General features: G+C 45.7%; 1 protein-coding gene across 1 annotated transcript; it reads right to left on the bottom strand.

The window, feature by feature from the left end:
* Nucleotides 1-1,299: 1,299 nt before the first annotated feature.
* Nucleotides 1,300-19,489, bottom strand: LYAR (Ly1 antibody reactive). The gene is made up of 9 exons (XM_052642149.1): nt 19,354-19,489; nt 11,358-11,540; nt 9,922-10,036; nt 8,968-9,075; nt 8,762-8,845; nt 4,585-4,996; nt 4,144-4,230; nt 2,099-2,184; nt 1,300-1,578 (listed from the first exon to the last, which is right to left on the bottom strand). Exons 2-9 carry the CDS (start codon nt 11,477-11,479, stop codon nt 1,444-1,446), a joined length of 1,149 nt encoding a protein of 382 aa, XP_052498109.1. The 5' UTR covers nt 11,480-11,540; nt 19,354-19,489; the 3' UTR covers nt 1,300-1,443.
* Between the last annotated feature and the right edge of the window lie 10 nt (nt 19,490-19,499).

Below are 19,499 nucleotides of genomic sequence, written 5' to 3'. Positions count from 1 at the left end.
AGAAGTTGTTCTTGCTAACAGTAGTTGGCAACCACCGAACGGATGCCTCTGGCCTCCAGGTACAGTGCTGTCAGCTTTTCACAAATCAGTTCCTTCAATCGCAACCAGAGAACACCCTTTACTGTCTCACTGTCTGAAGGAAAAGAGTGAGGCTCAAAGAGGTTAACAATGAAGGGACCAAGCCAGGGCCTGACTCCAGGCCTGATTCCCAAGAGTCTGCCTTCCTCTGGACACAGGGCCCCTGCATCCAGCCAAGACACAGCAGCTCGTCCCCAATCAGACCAGAACGTGGGGAAGGTCCAGGGTAGGTAAGCGGGCCTATCTGAGACTTAGAGGCCCACAGCATATCTCCATCCACCCCGCTTCCCTTCCTCCTGTTAATCCCCCCTGGCCTAATCCTTCCAACACTTGTTCCATGTCCCACTCTTGCTTTCACCTCTAGCAAGAGGTATTAAGGATGATAGTTAACACTGGTAAAAGGGGTGATTCTTTTCTTTTAAATTTTATTCTATTTTTTTTTAAGTTTTTTATTTTTTTTCACGTGGCTGTGCCGGGTTTTAGTTGCGGCATGCACGATCTTCGATCTCCGTTGCAGTGTGTGGGAATGTGGGATCTGGTTCCCTGACCATGGATGGAGCCCAGCTCACCTGCATTGGGAGCGCAGGGTCTTAGCCACTGAACTACCAGGGAAGTCCCAAAGGAGTGATTCTCACCACACATACCAGCTGTTGAGGGACTCGTGGGCAAAACCTACCCAGGTATCAGAAAGTGGCCTGGCTCTCCTCCTGCACAGTGAACTAGGACTGAGACCAATCTAACCAGGGCACTGAAATGGTAAGACAGCTGAACAATGGATTAGCTGTATTGTTAATATGGCTGGTTCCCTATACTTGGTCACAGGCCACACCCCCCAAATCCAGCCACCGACCAATCTGTCTTTGGCTGAAGATGAACTGGGTCACAATGGATGGGCCAGACTTACACAGGAACCCCCAGTGAAGAGCAGAACTCCTGGCTGGGCAAGGGTTATTACACAGAAGGGACTGTTTCCCCTGCTCCTGGGTGAAACACAACTGTCACATGCATTTAAACCACACAAAAAATTACCTCCCGTAAGCCCTCTAAATGTTTAGAAAATCATGTGATAAAAACAAATGCTTTCTAGTCTGACCAAGTTATTTTTTGACTTCTCACATTTGGTACTATTTCCCATACGAGAGTATTTTAAGTACAATAATTTTTGCTGCTACAGAATTAGAACTTGGGATAAGAATATATTTTATTTTGTCATAGAAGTTCTACCAAAATATACTTTTTTCTTAACTTAAAAATACGGCTTTGGAAGGAAAAATTCAAGTTGTTACAATTCATTACATGTTTTACAAACAACTATGAAAGGAAAGAGATCAACAGAATGGACTCAACTGTTAAATATAAAAATGTTCATTTTAAAAGCTTGACCTTGTCCTTCAATAACTTCAGGGTGGGGTTCTTGCTAATTTTCTTGTTGAAGATGACCAGGAGTTCCTCTTCAGATTTGTGATGTTCATTCGTCACCGCATAATACTGAGCTAAAACCTTCACAAAGAAAAACAGTGGTCAAATACGTATTTGTCCTGAAAATTTACCCTCTGTGTTAGTTTTCTGGCTCCCAGCACAGCAGACAGTGACAAATGAAAGAACCCAGGTGCTGGTTACACGGGGGTGTCCTGCTTGTGGCAATTCACACAGCTGCACATGTGTGACACTTGGCCGCCTGTGTCAGACACCAGTTAAAAAAAAATTACAAAAAGGGAAGAAAACACTGTCCTGGAATAATCAAAAGACAGTAACATATCTAGAGCAGTCAGATTTAACACCGACGCTGCTCCGGCTGAGGAGATGTGGATTGGGGTGACTCCATCCCCACCCGCACTCTGAAGGGCTAAAAAGGAGAAGCTTGAACGTCACTGAGACATACACACACCTTTGTTTACAGTGTGTACACACACACAAGTTTACAGTGTTTCAGATGTAGAAAAACAGAACAAAACTATACATTTAAAAATAAAGAACTGATTCTCCCCAGCATTATATACCTGATTCACACCCTTCATACCTTTTTTCTTAGCTTCTTGATTGTTATTTCGTTGTCTGGGGCCTGTTTCAGAACTGCTTTAATAGTTCCCTTCCAGTTGAATTTACCTACAATATAGAAAATAATATGTAAAATACTGTGTTTTGTGGTACTACCAAAAGGGTTAAGAAACAACAGCCGTGTGTGAGAGATCCAGTCTCCCTACACCCCAGTCAACATTTGGTAGCGGTACGACGTTTGTAGAGCAAGTTTTTGGCCTCGATGAGGCCTCATTTCTGCACCACCTGTTTGCTACACAGGAAATGAACAAGGCCAGAATGAACAGGATGCCACAGCTCTGTGTAGCAGGCACCTGACCTGTCCAATCACAGTGGCCGAGAGGCACTGACTATCGCCTACAATACTCATTCTCAGAGTGAGCAGAAAAACTAAGTGTCATTAAGTACCACCATCCTACAAATTCCTGTAGAAAGACATGAGTTATGTCTAATGAACTCAAGATTTACTAAGGATCTGCTGAGATCAAGGGGCTGTCTAAACACAGGAAGCAAAGCAAAGATTGTCAGTAGGCTACGACTCATCTAGGGAACCTTTGCTTCTGGGAAGATGAAGATGAGTATACAGAAGGTACATAGTTCTGATGAAAGAAATCCAAGATTTAAATCAACAGACATGCCACGTTCATGGCTTGGAAGACAACACAGTAAATAAAGTGATCAATTCTCCCCAAATTGATCCAAGTCCTCTATCATCACAGCAAGACCTTTTATAGACGTACGCAAGATTATTATAAATCTTCTAATTTTGCAAAAGAATAAAGTGAGAATAAGCCTACCCCTTTTCAAGACTTTGGATATACCTGCTCTAGTCAAGAGTGTGTGGTGGACGGACGGACACACACAATGAGAGAGAACCCAGAATAGAGCCACACCGATACTGGAGAAAGGCCCTTCACTGAGAGAAAAGACAGCCTTTTTAAATGGTGTGGACCAACCAGACACTGATGAGCAAAGAAATAAACCTTCAACCAAGTTTCATATCTCATAAAAATTAACTCAAAATGGATCATGGACTTGAGTGTAAAATATGCAACTATAAGACCTTTAAGAAAAAAACAGAAGAAAAAAGAAAAAAACCTCCATGGATTTAAGGCTGGCAAAGAGTTCTTAGATGACTTTAGAAGTATCATCTCTTAAAGGAAAAACTGACAAATGAGGCTTCATCGAGACCAAAAACTTGCTCTACAAACGCAGCACCACCAGCAAATGCTGACCAGGGTGCAGGGAGACTGGATCTCTCACACGCTGCTGGTGGGAATCCAGCATGGTGCAGCTACTCTTGAAAAACCTGTTTCTTAAAACACCAAACATGCAAGTAATGTGCCACACAGCTGCCGCACCTGCTGAACACTTCTTCCAGAAAACACGACGCAGGAAAACCTCTACATGAGGGCTTACAGCCACTTTATTCATCAGGACCACGAACCGGAAATAACCCAGCTGTCCGTCAACAGATGACAGATAACCAAGCCGTGGGACACTCACCCCACAGACCACTGCTCACAGTGCAGAGGAATGGACTGCTGAGATGCGCAGCAACCTGGATGAATCTCCCTAGAATAAGGCTGGGTGAAAAGGGCCAGTCTCAAAAGGTTACACAGTGCGAAGTCAAAGTCGCTCAGCTGTGTCCGACTCTTTGCAACCTGATGGACTATACGGTCCATGGAATTCTCCAGGCCAAAATACTGCAGTGGGTAGCCTTTCCCTTCTCCATGGGATCTTCTCAACCCAGGGATGGAACTGGGGTCTCGTGCATTGCAGGCGGATTCTTTACGAACTAAGCTATCAGGGAAGCCCGTTACACAGTAAATGATGCCATTTATCTCACATTCGGAAACGACACAACTCCAAAATGGAGAGGAAAACGGAGAGATACATGGAAGTAAGGGATAGGCTGACCTCTGGGGTAGAGGGGGTGAGAGGAGAGTGGGCGTGGCTATAAGAGGGCAACCCTCCCCCTTCTCCCCCAACCTAGAGGGGCAGAGCTGCAAAGCACAGCAGCCATACCTTTAGCAGGAGCCTCATGGTTTTCCGGTTCTCCATCCTCAGAATTTTCTGGGAGCTTAATCTTTTTCTTCTTAGAATCTGCTTCAACTAAGTCATCAGGAAGATTAAAAAAGAAAAAAAAACAGATTTCACATTTATAACAGCACCTACTATTTAATGAAGCCTACAGGGCCAAGGCCCTAAAAACAAAACACCCATCACCTTGCTCATGCCCCCAGGCACCCCAGCCCCGAGGTTTCTCCTCCAAGGCAGATGACAAAATGGGCAGTTGAGAGGTGGTGTCGCCTGCCCCAGACTAAGCCCAGGCTGGCCTGCTCCCAAACCTTATGCTCTTTGCCGCGAGTGGTTTCAAACAGCAAGGTCTGACACATTTTTATCTATCCCCAACTCACAGCTCAAACATTCTTTAACAAACCCTTGGAGCGTAAGTGAGCCACAAACCTTCCGAGTGCTTGCGCTTTCTTTTCCCTGGACCAGCATCTGTCTGCTCCCCGACCTCAGCGCCTCCATCCACCACCCCATCCTGGGCGCGCATGGCCTTGCTCTTCTTGCTCTGGCTCTTCGTCCCCGAGGAGCCGTCAGCCGCCTCCTGCTCGGCCTCCTGTGCCGCTTTGCGCTTTTTAGGCTTCTGACTCTCTGCGTTCTCCTGGTGGTTTTCTAGTCTTAGTTCTTTCTTTTCTTTTTTCCTATTCTTCTGCCGTTCTGCCTTCCTTTCTCTCTTATTCTTCTTGGCCTCTGCTGGCTCTTCCGTGCTGCTGTTTGCTTTGGAGGGCGGGCCCTCGGTGTTGTTCTCTGCACATGGCTTGGTCACTGGCTCTGGTGGCTGCTGATCTGGCCCCTTACCGACGGGTTCCTTATTATTAAGCAAAACCAAGACACACTCATTCCAAACACATATCATTGTGTGTATCTACTGAATAAATTCCTCTAAGGAAACTATTACTTACCATTTTATAACTGTGACCCTCACCCCAGCCCCATAGCTCACATGTAGCAGTTAATACACAAAATGAGAAAAACTACCCCCAGCCCACATTCCTCTCTGCCTTTAACAGATATTTTCATTCCACTGGAAAAATGAAGGATCTGTATGTCACAGAAAAGTCAGACCTTTAATTCTGGCTCACTAGCCACCTGTTAGGTAGAAGACAGGCATGTAGGTGTGGCAGAAACCACCAGATTTATGCATCTGCAGGCCTGGGTTCAAGTTCCAGCTCTATTCACTAGCCAGGTGACTCAAAGCAAGTATTTATCAGCTCCAAACCTATTTCCTCATCTATAAAAAAAACCTACCTAATACAGTTTGAAAGAAAGTGAAAGTAAAGTCGCTCAGTTGTGTCTGACTCTTTGCGACCCTGTAGACTGTAGCCTACCAGGCTCCGTCCATGGGACTTTCCAGGCAAGAATACTGGAGTGGGTTACCATTTCCTACTCTACAGGATCTTCCCGACCCAGGGATCAAACCCAGGTCTCCCGCATTGGAGGCAGACACTTTAACCTCTGAGCCACCAGGGAAGTTTATGTACAAATAAAATGAGAAGAGCTAAGCTTGAGAAAGCAGCTGGATGTACAGGAAGAGTTTTGTAAACTCCTGAATACTAGACAGAGGTGCCCTTATCACCATCACTGTTCAGATGGATGGCTACCGAGAGGAATGTCAGGGAGGGACACCGGGGCGGAATGTCAAGAATTAAGTAAGGAACCATGGAAACACGTGCTGGAATAAGACGAACTTCCTATTTACTGCACCACCTGACTCAAACCGAGTGACTTCAGCACAGCCAGCCCCACTGCCTGCTACACTCTCACTATAAATATGGTGTGGCCTCCATGCCTGCCCCTTCCCAAGAGAGTACGTGGAGCAATTCACTGAACTGCTCCATGAGCCCTGATGCGTCTGCAGCTCCAGGGCTGCTGCAGGTGTCCTGCAAACCCCGGGACTCACGGTCAAGCTCCATCTCTTAAGTAACTGGCCAGGTGGCAGTCCTCCTCCTTTCAGAGGCGAGGTCACAAAGGGACCAAATGGAGGACGATTGGCTTTCACTCCTGTACAAGCACTCTGCTGAGTTCACGAAGCCTGTAAGACCCAGTCGTAGGCTCAAAGAGTAGTATTTAGGGTATTGAGACTAAACTAAACAACTGGAGTTTTTTCAGTAAGAATTCAGAGATCAAATCATCCAGGCACATGTGGGGGAGGCAGGCGATGAGTTCAGAAAGGACTCATGAGGAAGGGGGACCAGGACACCTTGCCCTGTCCTACAAGTTCCATCCTATGGTACAGTGTGTTGTGAGCATCAACCCACCAGGGTCTGAGCACCGCAGCCCCAGGCCTGCCCCCTTCAGCCCAGTCTCCGGCTGCTGCCCCGCCTCCACTTCCTAACTAAGTCCACCCCCTGCATGCACCCCAGCTTCTGGGAGAGAGGGGAGACAGGAGGGAAGGAAGGAAGGAAGGAGGGAGGGAGACACCCACCCACCCAGCAGCCCCTCAATCAATGAGTGAACAAACTCACTCCCCATCAGCTTCCTACTTCGTTCCAGACTCTCCTCCAATGTGGTCTCCTCAGACACGATTTCACTGCCTCTGTCTTGACAGTGAGACGCTCCCCTCCTTCCCTCTCTGCCCTGTCCTCTGCCTCCCATTTCTTCCTGGCCTGTGTCACCACCCGACATCACAGCATCAGCTCTTAGAGCAGGTGTTGGTCTCTCCTGCCAGAATACAGCTCTGGAGGGAGGGACCCAGGTCCAAGGAAGGCTGGGTCCACAGTAACCAGGAGCGCTGTGCACTGGGGCAGTGAGTGTTTCACGTGAGAAGGATACAAAGCCTCCAGCCCAGCACCCCCCAGAGCCTTGGCACCATCTCCACCTCCGACTCCAGGCACATGCCAGGACGTTCACTGCCCAAAAGCAACGACAAGCTACCTTTTGCAGAGCTCAGAGTTCACCACGAGTTGCTTACTGGTTATCTTATTTAATTCTTATATATTCACAGCTTCAAAAATGAAATTGGAAAACTCTATTTTTTGGACTCTGGAGTTAAGCTAAATAACCACAAACTTTTATGACTGTTAATTAAAATAATGGAAGTGATAATGAAAGTCACTCAGTCGTGTCTGACCCTTTGCAACCCCATGGACTATACAGTCTGTAGAATTCTCCAGGCCTTTCCCTTCTCCAGGGGATCTTCCCAACCCAGGAATCGAAACCAGGTCTCCTGCATTGCAGACGGATTCTTTACCAGCTGAGCCACAAGGGAAGCCCCAAATAATGGAAATAACCTTTAAAAAAACAGGTGCCACGCAAGTGCCAATTGAATGACTGGTTATAAGGTTTCAAGGGCCAATTTGTGTGTTTAGAGACAAATGCTAGATGCATGCCAAGAAAAAGTTTCATTTTTTATCCCAATTTGTGGTCAAAACCATTCTCTCTGCATAAAGCACATCAACTGCTGACGACTGTGAGGAGAATAAAAGACCAGTTGGATCCCACTGTTGTTCTGAAACACTAATAATGTCTTCAGATGGGATATAAGCCCCAAGTAGGGGCAAAGTGCAACTGAGTTAATGAGAAAAAATGTTGAACAACGGAAGCAAGGACATGCCTACAAGATGTCACACTACAACTTTCTGCAGGTGTATTTCACATCTGGGGCCTCGTGGATCAAAACATCTTCTCGGAAGGTGGTCTACTGATGTGCTCCAAGCAATCCCTCTGGCCACCAGAAGGAAGAAGACCAGCACCGACCAAGCGCCCACGCCCTGCTGGGCACGAGCTGGGAGGCTTGTACTCCCTCATCTGCTTTAATACTAGGACACGTCCCCTCACCCCACACCTACCAGAATACCTGGTCACCCTCTCTCGTCCTCAACCTGTTTATTTTTCCCTCCTGCCACTATCACCCTCCTGAGATGTTTTTCTGTTTTTTGTTCAGGGCCTGACAGGTATTGGGCACAGTAAGTACTGAGTCTTTTGTGTTGTTGCTTAGTCGCTAAGTCACGTCCAACTCTTTTGTGACGCCATGGACTGTGTGGCCCACCAGGCTTCTCTGTCCATGGGATTTCCCAGGCAATAATACTGGCGTGGATTGCCATGCCCTCCTCCAGGGGATCTTCCCGACCCAGGGATCAAACACAGGTCTCCCGCACCGCAGGCCGATTCTTTCCACTGAGCCATCTAGGAAGCCCCTACTTAGTCTAACGATCCACCTCTATTTAAGACAAGGAAACGAAGGCTCAGAGAGGTTAAATAAAATGTCCGAGAGCAAATGCCTGGCGAACAGCAAAGCAAGGATTCAAACTGGGTCTGTCAGAAACCCAAAGCACCTGTTCTTTTCCAATCATCCCACTACTTGGTGTCTAAGCCGATCAAGTCTAGTCAGCTGGTATTGCTATCAAACATCAGGATTGTTTGATATTGTTATCAAACATAGGGATTAAACACCTTTCTCTGCACACTAAAGAAATCTCTGCAGTGCACCCAGTGTACTCCTTTCCATTAATGAAGGCACAAAGAGGCTTTCTGAAAAAGAAGGCTGTCTTGACCTCCAAAAATAAGACATTCCCGTTTCATTCTTACTGACCACTTTTGCCACACTGCAAGTCTAGAGTGAGATCAGACTTACACTGCTGGAAGCTTCGGAAAAGATATTCCACACCTGCTCCAGGATAGATTCATTATGAACTTTTAAACTGTTCTTCATCCAATTCTGAATGGGTGAAAAAGAAAAAAGAAAAAAAACCCCACTTATCCCATATGCTGACAGGTACAGAAGCTGTCACTGAAGTGCCCATATCCCCTCCATTCAGGGAAGTCCAGTCAAATACATACCTGAAATTTTGCCCTTTTCCTGGGAACGTTGTCAAAACCACTAATTTGCTCCAACAGTTCCCTCACTTTGGGGCTGACATTGGGTCTTTTTATCAATTCATGAATTTTCTACAGAAAAGGAAGATAAAAGCAATAAACAATCGACAGATGAGTTTCATGAAAGCCAAACTACTGGGTTCACACCTCAAGTCCAGATTCTGGGTTAATGCCTATGTTTACAGATTCAACAGAGTGCTCAAAGTCCAGAGTAATTTATTGTTGCCATTCAGTTGCTAAGTCATGTCTGACTTTTTGCAACCTCATGGACTACAGCCCGCCAGGCTTTCCTCTCCTTCACTATCTCCCCAAGACTAAGGCAAGAAATATAAGGCATCCAAAGTGGAAAGAAAGAAGTAAAATGATCTCTGTTCCCAGATAACATGGTCTTCTTACAGGTCAAAAACCCAAAAGATTGCACAGAAAGAATCTTTAGGACTAATTAAGTTCAGCAGTTGCAGTATACAAAAATCAACACTCAGAAATCAAGCTGCATTTCCCTACACTAACAAAGAACAAATTGGAGAGGAAATTAATAAACAATTCAACTTATATTACTATCAAAAAGAATAAAATACTTAGGGATAAACTTAACCAACCGACGAGGTAAACTACATATATACTGACAACTAAAAAACACTGCTGAGAGAAATTAAAGAAGATACAAGAAAACAGAAAGACGTCCCATGTCCAAGAACTGAAGACAATATTAAGATGTCAATACTACTTAGAGAGAGCTACAGGTTCAGATGTAACCTCTATCAAAAGATGAAACAGTTCTGGAGATGGATGATGGTGATGGTCGTACAACCCTGTGAATGTACTTGCTTGCATAAGATGCATTAATTCTTGGCTATCTAGGTTTCCCAAGAAAGCAGGTGACAGATGAAGCTCCTTGGTGAATCAGGAAGACCTTACCTGAATCCAAGCCTGCTGTTTAATATCGCCTTTGTGGGTTTTGCCTTCATACCCTTTGCCACCATACTTCTGATCTTCGCTTATGCATTTCACATGGTTTTTATAGTCATCACCCCTTAAAGTGAGAAAGTTCCACCGTTACAATGATCCCCAAATCGGAGTCTCTGTGCAAAGCTAGCATGCAGTGCACACTTACCTTCCCATCTGTGCTCTGCACGGCCACCCCATCCCTTTCACTTACTACGCTGATAACCTCCTCGTCACGTCACATTTTCCTTCCTCCCAACTGTTCAAATCCCATCACCAAACTTTCCACCCATTTTTATATACAAATGTCTTAAAATCATATTGATAGGCACTATTTTTTTTAAGTCATAAGCAAATAGTCATAAATAAAAAAGAATTCTCTGCAACAGGAGGGCTTTATCTTAAGTTACAAACCCTGTAGGGTTTCCTGGTAATATATAGCGAACAATCAATAATCAGCTATAGACTAAGTTAAAAGGTGGTATAAAATGGTAGTATCAGGTCATGAGAAAGTTCTGGATCTTGGGAGTCTTGGAAAAAAAGTACACTCGATTCTGTCTTATATGATCCTTTGAAGCTCTATAGGGTCCTTGGGGAAACATTGGGAAGAGGTCAGGGGCAAAGTCCCTTAATGAGTAACAGCCCTATTTTCACCTGTTTCTGTATATCCTTCCTCCTAGGATTAGGTATGAACAAAGACTTTATCAGTTTCCAAACTTTTTTTTTTAACCACTGCTTTAGAATGAAATTAAAAGGGACTGTTTGCAAATATCCCTCAAATGCTACAGAGGCCAGTAGGGCCCATGTGCCAAAAGCTGAACCCTCTGAAGCTGAAGGCAATCAGTGCAGGAATGAGATTAGCCAACTGCAGACGACCCTCCCTGAGAAACACTGGATGGGCAGGACCCACCCTGCCCCCTCCCCTCAGTCCTCACCTCTCCAGAGACCCCTTCACTGGAAGCACCTGCCACACTCGGGGCCAGGAGCTTCACTCCCTCCATCACCTCTGATTTTCTGGGAGAGGAGCAGGTCTCTTCTCCCAGGTATCTCCACTGTGAATGAATAACTTCATTTTCTGGTCTGTAAATCCATCGCTTCCCTGTGATCAGCACACCACACCCAGAAACCCTGCTCAGCATGGTCACCTCCCTGGCTCCGGTAACGGTGCCAAGGACAGGTCAGCAAGTGCCACGGACTCATCAGATTATGACCAAACCCGCAACTCCCTTCTTTCTGAGTCTTCTCTTTGCATCACCTTTAAAGAGCAAATGGTCCTGGCAGGCTCTACATTTTTTTCTTCATTTTCTTTCCTCAAATTTGCCTCTTGCTCTTTTTTTGTTTTAATGCTTTGTGGAACCAACGATCCCATCACTGGTTTGGACATTTCGTACAGATCCACATGGACTTACCAGAAGTCTTTGCCGCAGTCGATGCAGGAAAGACATTCGCAGTTTCGGCAAAGAGCCACGTGCTTTTCCACTTGTACCTTCTTCACTGATTCACCACATGCATTGCATGTAAAAAATACCATTTTTAGCTAAATGATTAAATAGTTTTTTTTTTTTTACCCAAGATGGGTTTTAAGCCCTGTCCTAAAAAAAAATTAAAAAGGAAAAAAAGATAATTATCATTGTAATGTGAAACTTCTTTTCCAAATATATGACTCAGACAGCTAACTCTTCACATGAAAATAACACAACAGAATCAAAGCTGATTCGTAATCTATATTAACCTTTACCATCACCTAAGTAAAACTATTCAACAATATTAACACAGCTAAAACTGGTTGAGCGTGTGCTCACCACGCACTGGGCTTTATTCTAAAAGCTTTACGTGTATGGACTTCATTAACCCTCACAGCAACCCTATGAGGGAAGGACTATCGTTGTTCACAATTTATACTTGGTATCGGGACTCAGACTAAGGAAACTGTCCAAAGTCACGCAGTAGCAGAACCAGGATTTAAACTTGGCAGGTTGGCTCTAGAGATGAAGTTTGGGGACGTCATGTGCAATATCCTACTTTTCCAAAAACTTTTAAGTGCACACAGGCAGTCTCTGTCTCTCTACTGCCTCTAGGTGAGCACTTAAAAGTACTCCGAGTCCCCAAATACAATAAGAACACAGCCAAAGGGGGATCACGGAAAGTTTAGAGAGTGGAGAAGAGGCCTAAAAATCATTCCTATAAGCACAAACAGCACTCATACGGGCATAACCATGTATCCACAGGTGTTAAAAATGCAGATGTGCACCTCAGTTTCAGTGGCCGGGAGCAGGCGTGGTCCCCTGTTGGATCAATCAGAAACCACAGAAACCTTCCAGGTGTCCCAATGCTGGGTGTGCAACTACTGGAGTGGGCTCCCAAACCCAGACATCTGGAGCACTGCCCCATGATTCAGTGGGTCCACACCTACACATAACTACTGTTTAAAAAGTTCATGGAGGTGCTACTGCCCTCAACAAAACACAAATTCATTTATAAGTGTGCCAGAAATCACTGTAACTTTCCAAGATTCAGTTCAGTTGCTCAGTTGTGTCCGACTCTTTGCAACCCCACGGACTGCAGCGCACCAGGCTTCCCTGTCCATCACCAACTCTTGGAGCTTGCTCAAACTCATGTCCATCGAGTAGGTGATACCATCTAACCATCTCATTCTCTGTCACCCGCTTCTGCTCCCTCCTTCAATCTTTCCCAGCATCAAGGTCTTTTTCTATAAGTCAGTTCTTCGCATCAGGTGGCCAAAGGATTGGAGCTTCAGCATCAATCCTTCCAATGAATATTCAGGAGTGATTTCCTTTAGGATTGACTGGTTTGATCTCCTTGCAGTCCAAGAGACTCTCAAGAGTCTTCTTCAACACCACAGTTGAAAAGCATCAGTTCTTCAGCACTCAGCTTTCTTTACAGTCCAACTCTCACATCCATACATGACGACTGGAAAAACCATAGCTTTGACTAGAAGGACCTTTGTTAGCAAAGTAATGTCTCTGCTTTTTAATATGCTGTCTAGGTTGGTCATAGCTTTTCTTTCAAAGAGCAAGCATCTTTTAATTTCATGGCTGCAGTCACCATCGGCAGAGATTTTGGAGCCAAGAAAAAAGTCTGTCACTGTTTCCACTATTTTCCCATCTATTTGCCATGAAGTGATCGGATTCAATGCCATGATCTTAGTTATTTGAATGTTGAGCTATAAACCAGCCCTTTCACTTTCCTGTTTCACCTTCATCAAGACGCTCTTCAGTTCCTCTTCACTTTCTGCCATTAGGATGGTGTCAGCTGCATATCTGAGATTATTGATATTTCTCCCAGCAATCTTGATTCCAGCTTGTGCTTCATCCAGCCCACTATTTTGCATGATGTACTCTGCATATAAGTTAAATAAGCAGGGTAACAATATACGGCCTCAACATACTACCTTCCCAATTTAGAACCAGTCCATTGTTCCATGTCTGGTTCTAACTGTTGCTTCCTGACCTGCATATAGGTTTCTCAAGAGGCAGGTCAGGTGGTCTGGTACTCCCATCTCTTTAAGAATTTTCCAGTTTGATGTGATCCACACATTCAAAGACTTGGCATAGTTAATAAAGCAGAAGTAGATGTTTTTCTGGAATTCTCTTGCTTTTTCAATGATCCAAAGGATGTGGGCAATTTGATCTCTGGTTCCTCTGCCTTTTCTAAATCCAGCTGGAACATTTGGAAGTTCTCAGTTCACATATTGTCGAAGATGTATTTGGAGAATTTTGTGCATTGCTTTACTGGTGTGTGAGATGAGTAGAATTGTGCAGCAGTTTGAACATTCTTTGGCATTGCCTTTCTTTGGGATTGGAATAAAAACTGACTTTTCCCAGTCCCGTAGCCACTGCTGAGTTTTCCAAATTTGCTGGCAATTGACTACAGCACTTTCATAGCATCATCTTTTAGCATTTGAAATAGCTCAGCTGGAATTCCATCACCTCCATTAGCTTTGTTCTTAGTGATGCTTCCTAAGGCCCACTTGACTTCACAGTCCAGGGTGTCTGGTTCTAGGTGAGTGATCACACCATAGTGGCTATCTGGGTCATTAAGATCTTGATTTTTTAATCACTAGATTATCATTTTACATTATAAATAAGTTTCAGAGCAAAAATACTGAGAACAAATGTTTAACCCAGCATGTTCTTTCTCATCATGAAGGTAAGGGTCAAGTACACTGTTCAGGTTAAGACTTCATCTGAGACTCCTCTGGCATAAATGAGAGACTACTCCTGGTTCATGGAAAATTCTCATGCACGAGATCACCATCTCTCCTGTACTCCCACCTTCTGAGTCACTGCTAGAGAGGACAAACCTAAGAAAGGAGCAGGGCTATTCCCCTCCATTCGGCCTCAAATGAAAATGTACATCCTGGCTGCAACTCCAGGGTTTACAGAGGCTCAGCTGGTCTCTCTTGGAGGTCTCTTGCCCTGCAGTTTGATTAATGTGCTTATAAAACGTGGGCCCCTGACCCAGAGACCCCCTTCTTCAGCTCTCCATCAGGGTTACATGGGGTTAGTTACAGCCGAGCAGCAAATCCAAAGGAAAGAAAGCCTGACTGTTCTGGGATGTGCACCAACCAAGAGCATCTTCTCACCTGGTTACGCTGAAAGACGTATGAAACAGTCACAGGTCCGGGGGAGCTGGTCTCACGTGGACTGTGACCCACTCCCCCAAAGCCAGCATTCTGCTCTCAGCAGGATGACCAGGTTGCTGGCAGGCAACAAAAGCAGCCGGGCTTCCCTGGTGGCTCAGTGGTAAAGAATCCGCCTGCAAAGCAGCTTTGGTCCCTGGGTCAGGAAGATGCCCTGAAGAAGGAAATGGCTAACCCACTCCAGTATTCTTACCTGGAGAATTCCATGGACAGAGAAGCCTCTCGGGGTACAGTCCATGGAGTTGCAAAAGAGTTGGCAAACTACTGAACACGCATGCATACAAGGGCACTTTGGTCTCAAAACGAGAGTAAACCATAGTCAGCGAGAGATGGACTGCCCCCTTACACACAGTGGGAAGCAGCTGGGACAAACTCAATTACCTGCTGACAATGTTGAAAGTACTTTCACAGTGAGATTCGACCATGAAAAGAATAACCCCCTCAAACTGCAGCTATGGCCTACAGCTTTCCAACCTTTATTTTTGAGGTCTATTCTGTATCTTGTTTGAGGCAAAGAGGGGAGGGGAGGAAGGCTTTGCCAAGCTTTGAGATCCAGTTGAGAGATGCAGCCTGTCATGGAAGGTCAGTAATTAAAAGTCCTGAGAAGGATGGCTGGAGACAAAATTTCCCTACTGAATGAAGCCAGTGATGTTGACAAAAAGTGGTGCTCAGCATATTTGTGCAAAACATGTCTTCTCTCTAGTGATTAGACACACACAGCGTAAACATCAATTCAGGAAAGAATTAGATTTTGGTCACATGTAGATTGGAAAGATACCTCTCCAATCGTTTTCATTTGGTCTTTTGTAGCATATGTTCACATTCAGAAATCTGTTGGGATTTTTTTCAAAGATAGAATGGGTAGCTTGCACAGTAAGCTGGAACTCATTCTCCTAGGGCCTTCCTCTGGAGTTTTAGAGCCACAGCTGCATACTGAGCCTTGATCTACACCCGGCAGTGTGGCTGCCTGCTTGCTAAGGAGATAAGCTCTGAAAGGAGCTTACCCGTCCCTCTTCACCCAGCCCTCCAGGGAAGTATCTTTCTTTTGCACGTAAACACTGATATGTGTGTCTGTGGTGGGAGGAAGCGGCAACAAACAACGGTAAGATCAAAACCATCCAAACTGCACAGCAGACTCAAGTGTGGCAAATCCTAGTGCAGGTTTGACAATTTCAGAAGTGGACATGTTACAAACTTACAAAAAGACACACCTGTGAAAATGCAGCCCCTCCAAATGAAAACAGCAAGCACCTCCTACACACAAAAGACAACTCATTCGAACTTCACAGGACTCAATAAATGTGAAAGAAATTTAAACAGTCACATTTTCAAATGATGTTTTGGTAAATTTGTAACATTTGGACTTCACAAGTTAGAAAAGCTAAAACCATGTTGCATTAAGACTTTCATGACACCTATATACCTGGCTAAGTGCCCTGTTAAGTCATGACTGTTCATTTAAAAATATTACAACCCTAAGTCTTTTATTCTTAAGCTAGGCCACACTGGACAAGGAGACCACCCATGTCACAGCAGAGGATGATGGGTATTGAACAGTAGTGCTGAGCTGATGGGTAGCAGACAGCATCCCTAGGAGCTGGGAACGTGTGAAGCAATTCAGGGACCTCAGTCTCCTCTTATCAAGCTGGTGGCCACCTTCTGTTGACCTGGGCCTGGACTCAGGGCCAGAGGATCTGAGCTGGAGTCTGCATCTGCCAATTAAAAACTAAATGACCTGATACCTAAGCTTCTCAGAATCTGTTTATCTATAAAATGGGTCTAATACCATACAGTATTGTGTGGAAAATTAAAGATACCAGATTTGAAAGACAAATCCTTACTCAATGGTAAAATTTCTTGTGGTCTATTTACTTGCAAATCAGTGATATTTCTCCCAGTCCCCTCCAAACACTGCTTCTTTAAATATGACCCTCAATCTACCCATCTTATCTTCATAAACTCACCTGTCTCTGCTGACTCCCCATCCCCTGGGTGCCTAAACTACCATCCTGTTCCCTGATAACATGAACTCAAATTGGTTCTGAGATTGTGAAGTGAACGTGTAAATTGCTCAGTCGTGTCTGACTCTGCGATCCCATAGGCAGTAGCCCGCCAAGCTCCTCTGTCTGTGGAATTCTCCAGGCCAGAATACCGGAGTGGGTTGTCATTCCCTTCTCCAGGGGATCTTCCTGACCAAGGGATCCAACCCGGGTCTTCTGCATTACAGGCAAATTCTTTCCCATCTGAGTCACCAGGCAAGCTTGTATTTGGAGTGATTTACTTATTTATTTTTTCAGTTCAGTTCAGTTGCTCAGTCGTGTCCGACTCTTTGCGACCCCATGAATCACAGCAAGCCAGACCTCCCTGTTCATCACCAACTCCCGGGGTTCACTCAGACTCACGTCCATCGAGTCCGTGATGCCATCCAGCCATCTCATCCTCTGTCATCCCCTTCTCCTCCTGCCCCCAATCCCTCCCAGCATCAGAGTCTTTTCCAATGAGTCAACTCTTTGCATGAGGTGGCCAAAGTACTGGAGTTTTAGCTTTAGCATCATTCCTTCCAAAAAAATCCCAGGGCTGATCTCCTTGCAGTCCAAGGGACTCTCAAGAGCCTTCTCCAACACCACAGTTCAAAAGCATCAATTCTTCGGCGCTCAGCCTTCTTCGCAGTCCAACTCTCACATCCATACATGACCACTGGAAAAACCACAGCCTTGACTAGATGGACCTTAGTCAGCAAAGTAATGTCTCTGCTTTTGAATATGCTATCTAGGTTGGTCATAACTTTTCTTCCAAGGAGTAAGCGTCTTTTAATTTCATGGCTGCAGTCACCATCTGCAGTGATCTTGGAGCCCAAAAAAATTAAGTCTGACACTGTTTCCACTGTTTCCCCATCTATTTCCCATGAAGTGATGGGACCGGATGCCATGATCTTCGTTTTCCAAATGTTGAGCTTTAGGCCAACTTTTTCACTCTCCTCTTTCACTTTCATCAAGAGGCTTTTTAGTTCCTCTTCACTTTCTGCCATAAGGGTGGTGTCATCTGCCTATCTGAGGTTATTGATCTTTCTCCCGGCAATCTTGATTCCAGCTTGTGCTTCTTCCAGCCCAGCGTTTCTCATGATGTACTCTGCATAGAAGTTAAATAAGCAGGGTGACAATATACAGCCTTGACGTACTCCTTTTCCTATTTGGAACCAGTCTGTTGTTTCGTGTCCAGTTCTAACTGTTGCTTCCTGACCTGCATACAGATTTCTCAAGAAGCAGGTCAGGTGGTCTGGTATTCCCATCTCTTTCAGAATTTTTCAGTTTATTGTGATCCACACAGTCAAAGGCTTTGGCATAGTCAATAAAGCAGAAATAGATGTTTTTCTGGAGCTCTCTTGCTTTTTCCATGATCCAGCGGATGTTGGCAATTTTTTAACCTTCCTCTTTACACATTTTTGTATTGTCTTACTATTCTTAAAAAACAATTCCTTCACAAACATACACACACAGACCTAAATCCCACTGACACCATCACCACCAAAACTGCCCACTTTAAGGGCCAAGCTGTCAACAGCCTCCAGTGAGCCCTGAGACCTGAAGCAAGTCACTGACCCCTAGGGACTTAAGTTCTCCAGGCTGTGAAACAATCCATCAGGCCAACTAGGCTAGCCCCGACCTCCTCCCAAGAGGAAAACTCCAAGAAACCAGGGGCATGGTGAAAGGGACACACTTTACACTGTACACCATGACGCCGAAGCTCCTGACTGTAGGGTATATAGTCAGGCAGGATCTCTTCCTTGCTCTGCAAAGACTCTCAAGGAAGGCACATCCATCTCCACTTGACAGATGAGCCAAGGCTCACAGAAGCCGAGCGGTGTCTCTCAAACCCTAAGTTCCAGTCTCACACCCTCCCCACATACTACATCAACAGCAGTGGTTTAAACAGCATCTATTCATTGGTGTAATAACTACCTGTGGAAGCCGACACGTCAGGCACTACGTTAGGCACTGGGGGGACTGGGGGTGCTGTGTGTATAAGTCCCAGGTAGGCACTCTGCAAGAACAGTAGGCTTCAAGCATCAAACCCCACCTCGCGCCTCTAACCTCTCCACAAAGGCAGGGGCTGCAGCAAATCCGGACACTGACGGATCATCTACTATGTGCCAAGCCCTGGCTCCTGTAATACTCACAAGAATCCTCTGAGTTCGGTAGGTTCTATTATTATCCCCTTTCGACAGACCAGGCACAAAGGGGTTCAGTAACTGTCAGCAAGCTACACGTGCAGTTGGTGGCAAACCTGGATTCACAACGCAGCTACTCCCGGCCCTAAAGCCCCGCGCTCTCAACCACTATGCCCTAAGGGCCTCCTCCTTGGGGATCGAACTCCCCAAGACTCAAAGAAGGCAAGGGCCTCGATCCCAACATGCAGCAAGCCTGCACAACGCAGTCCGGTGGGGGAACCAACCAACCATCCCGGCTGGAACCCCCTCTGCGGGGTTCCCGGCACCGACTTTTCCATTTTAAAATCCAGAGGAACTGGTCATTCTAACTCCAGGACTTCTTCCATTTCCCCCAGAGCACGAATGAAACTTGAATGCACTTCTTTCTTCCATGCGTTTAAGCCAAAGGAAAGACTCTCTAACGGTGGAAACGCAGGCAACGGCCACAGTGCGCCCACCCTACCCCATTCCACCCCCCGCCCCAGAGCCTGAGCTCCAGCCTCCCAGGTCGGACCTCTGAGCCACCGCCCCTCACCTCTCAGCCAGCGCCCGCCAACGGTTTCAACCCGCCCGGAGAGGAGCACGTGGAATCGCGGCTTCCCGCAAGGCTCAATAACCTGCACCTCCCTCCAGGGCTTCCGCGCGCAGAATTCGCTTCGGAGGCGCCCCGCGACCACACCT

This window comes from Budorcas taxicolor, chromosome 6 (assembly GCF_023091745.1).
Source record: "Budorcas taxicolor isolate Tak-1 chromosome 6, Takin1.1, whole genome shotgun sequence".
Taxonomy (NCBI): Eukaryota; Metazoa; Chordata; class Mammalia; order Artiodactyla; family Bovidae; genus Budorcas; species Budorcas taxicolor.
Note: the sequence above shows the minus strand (reverse complement) of the source record. Positions and strands in the feature narration are given on the sequence as shown.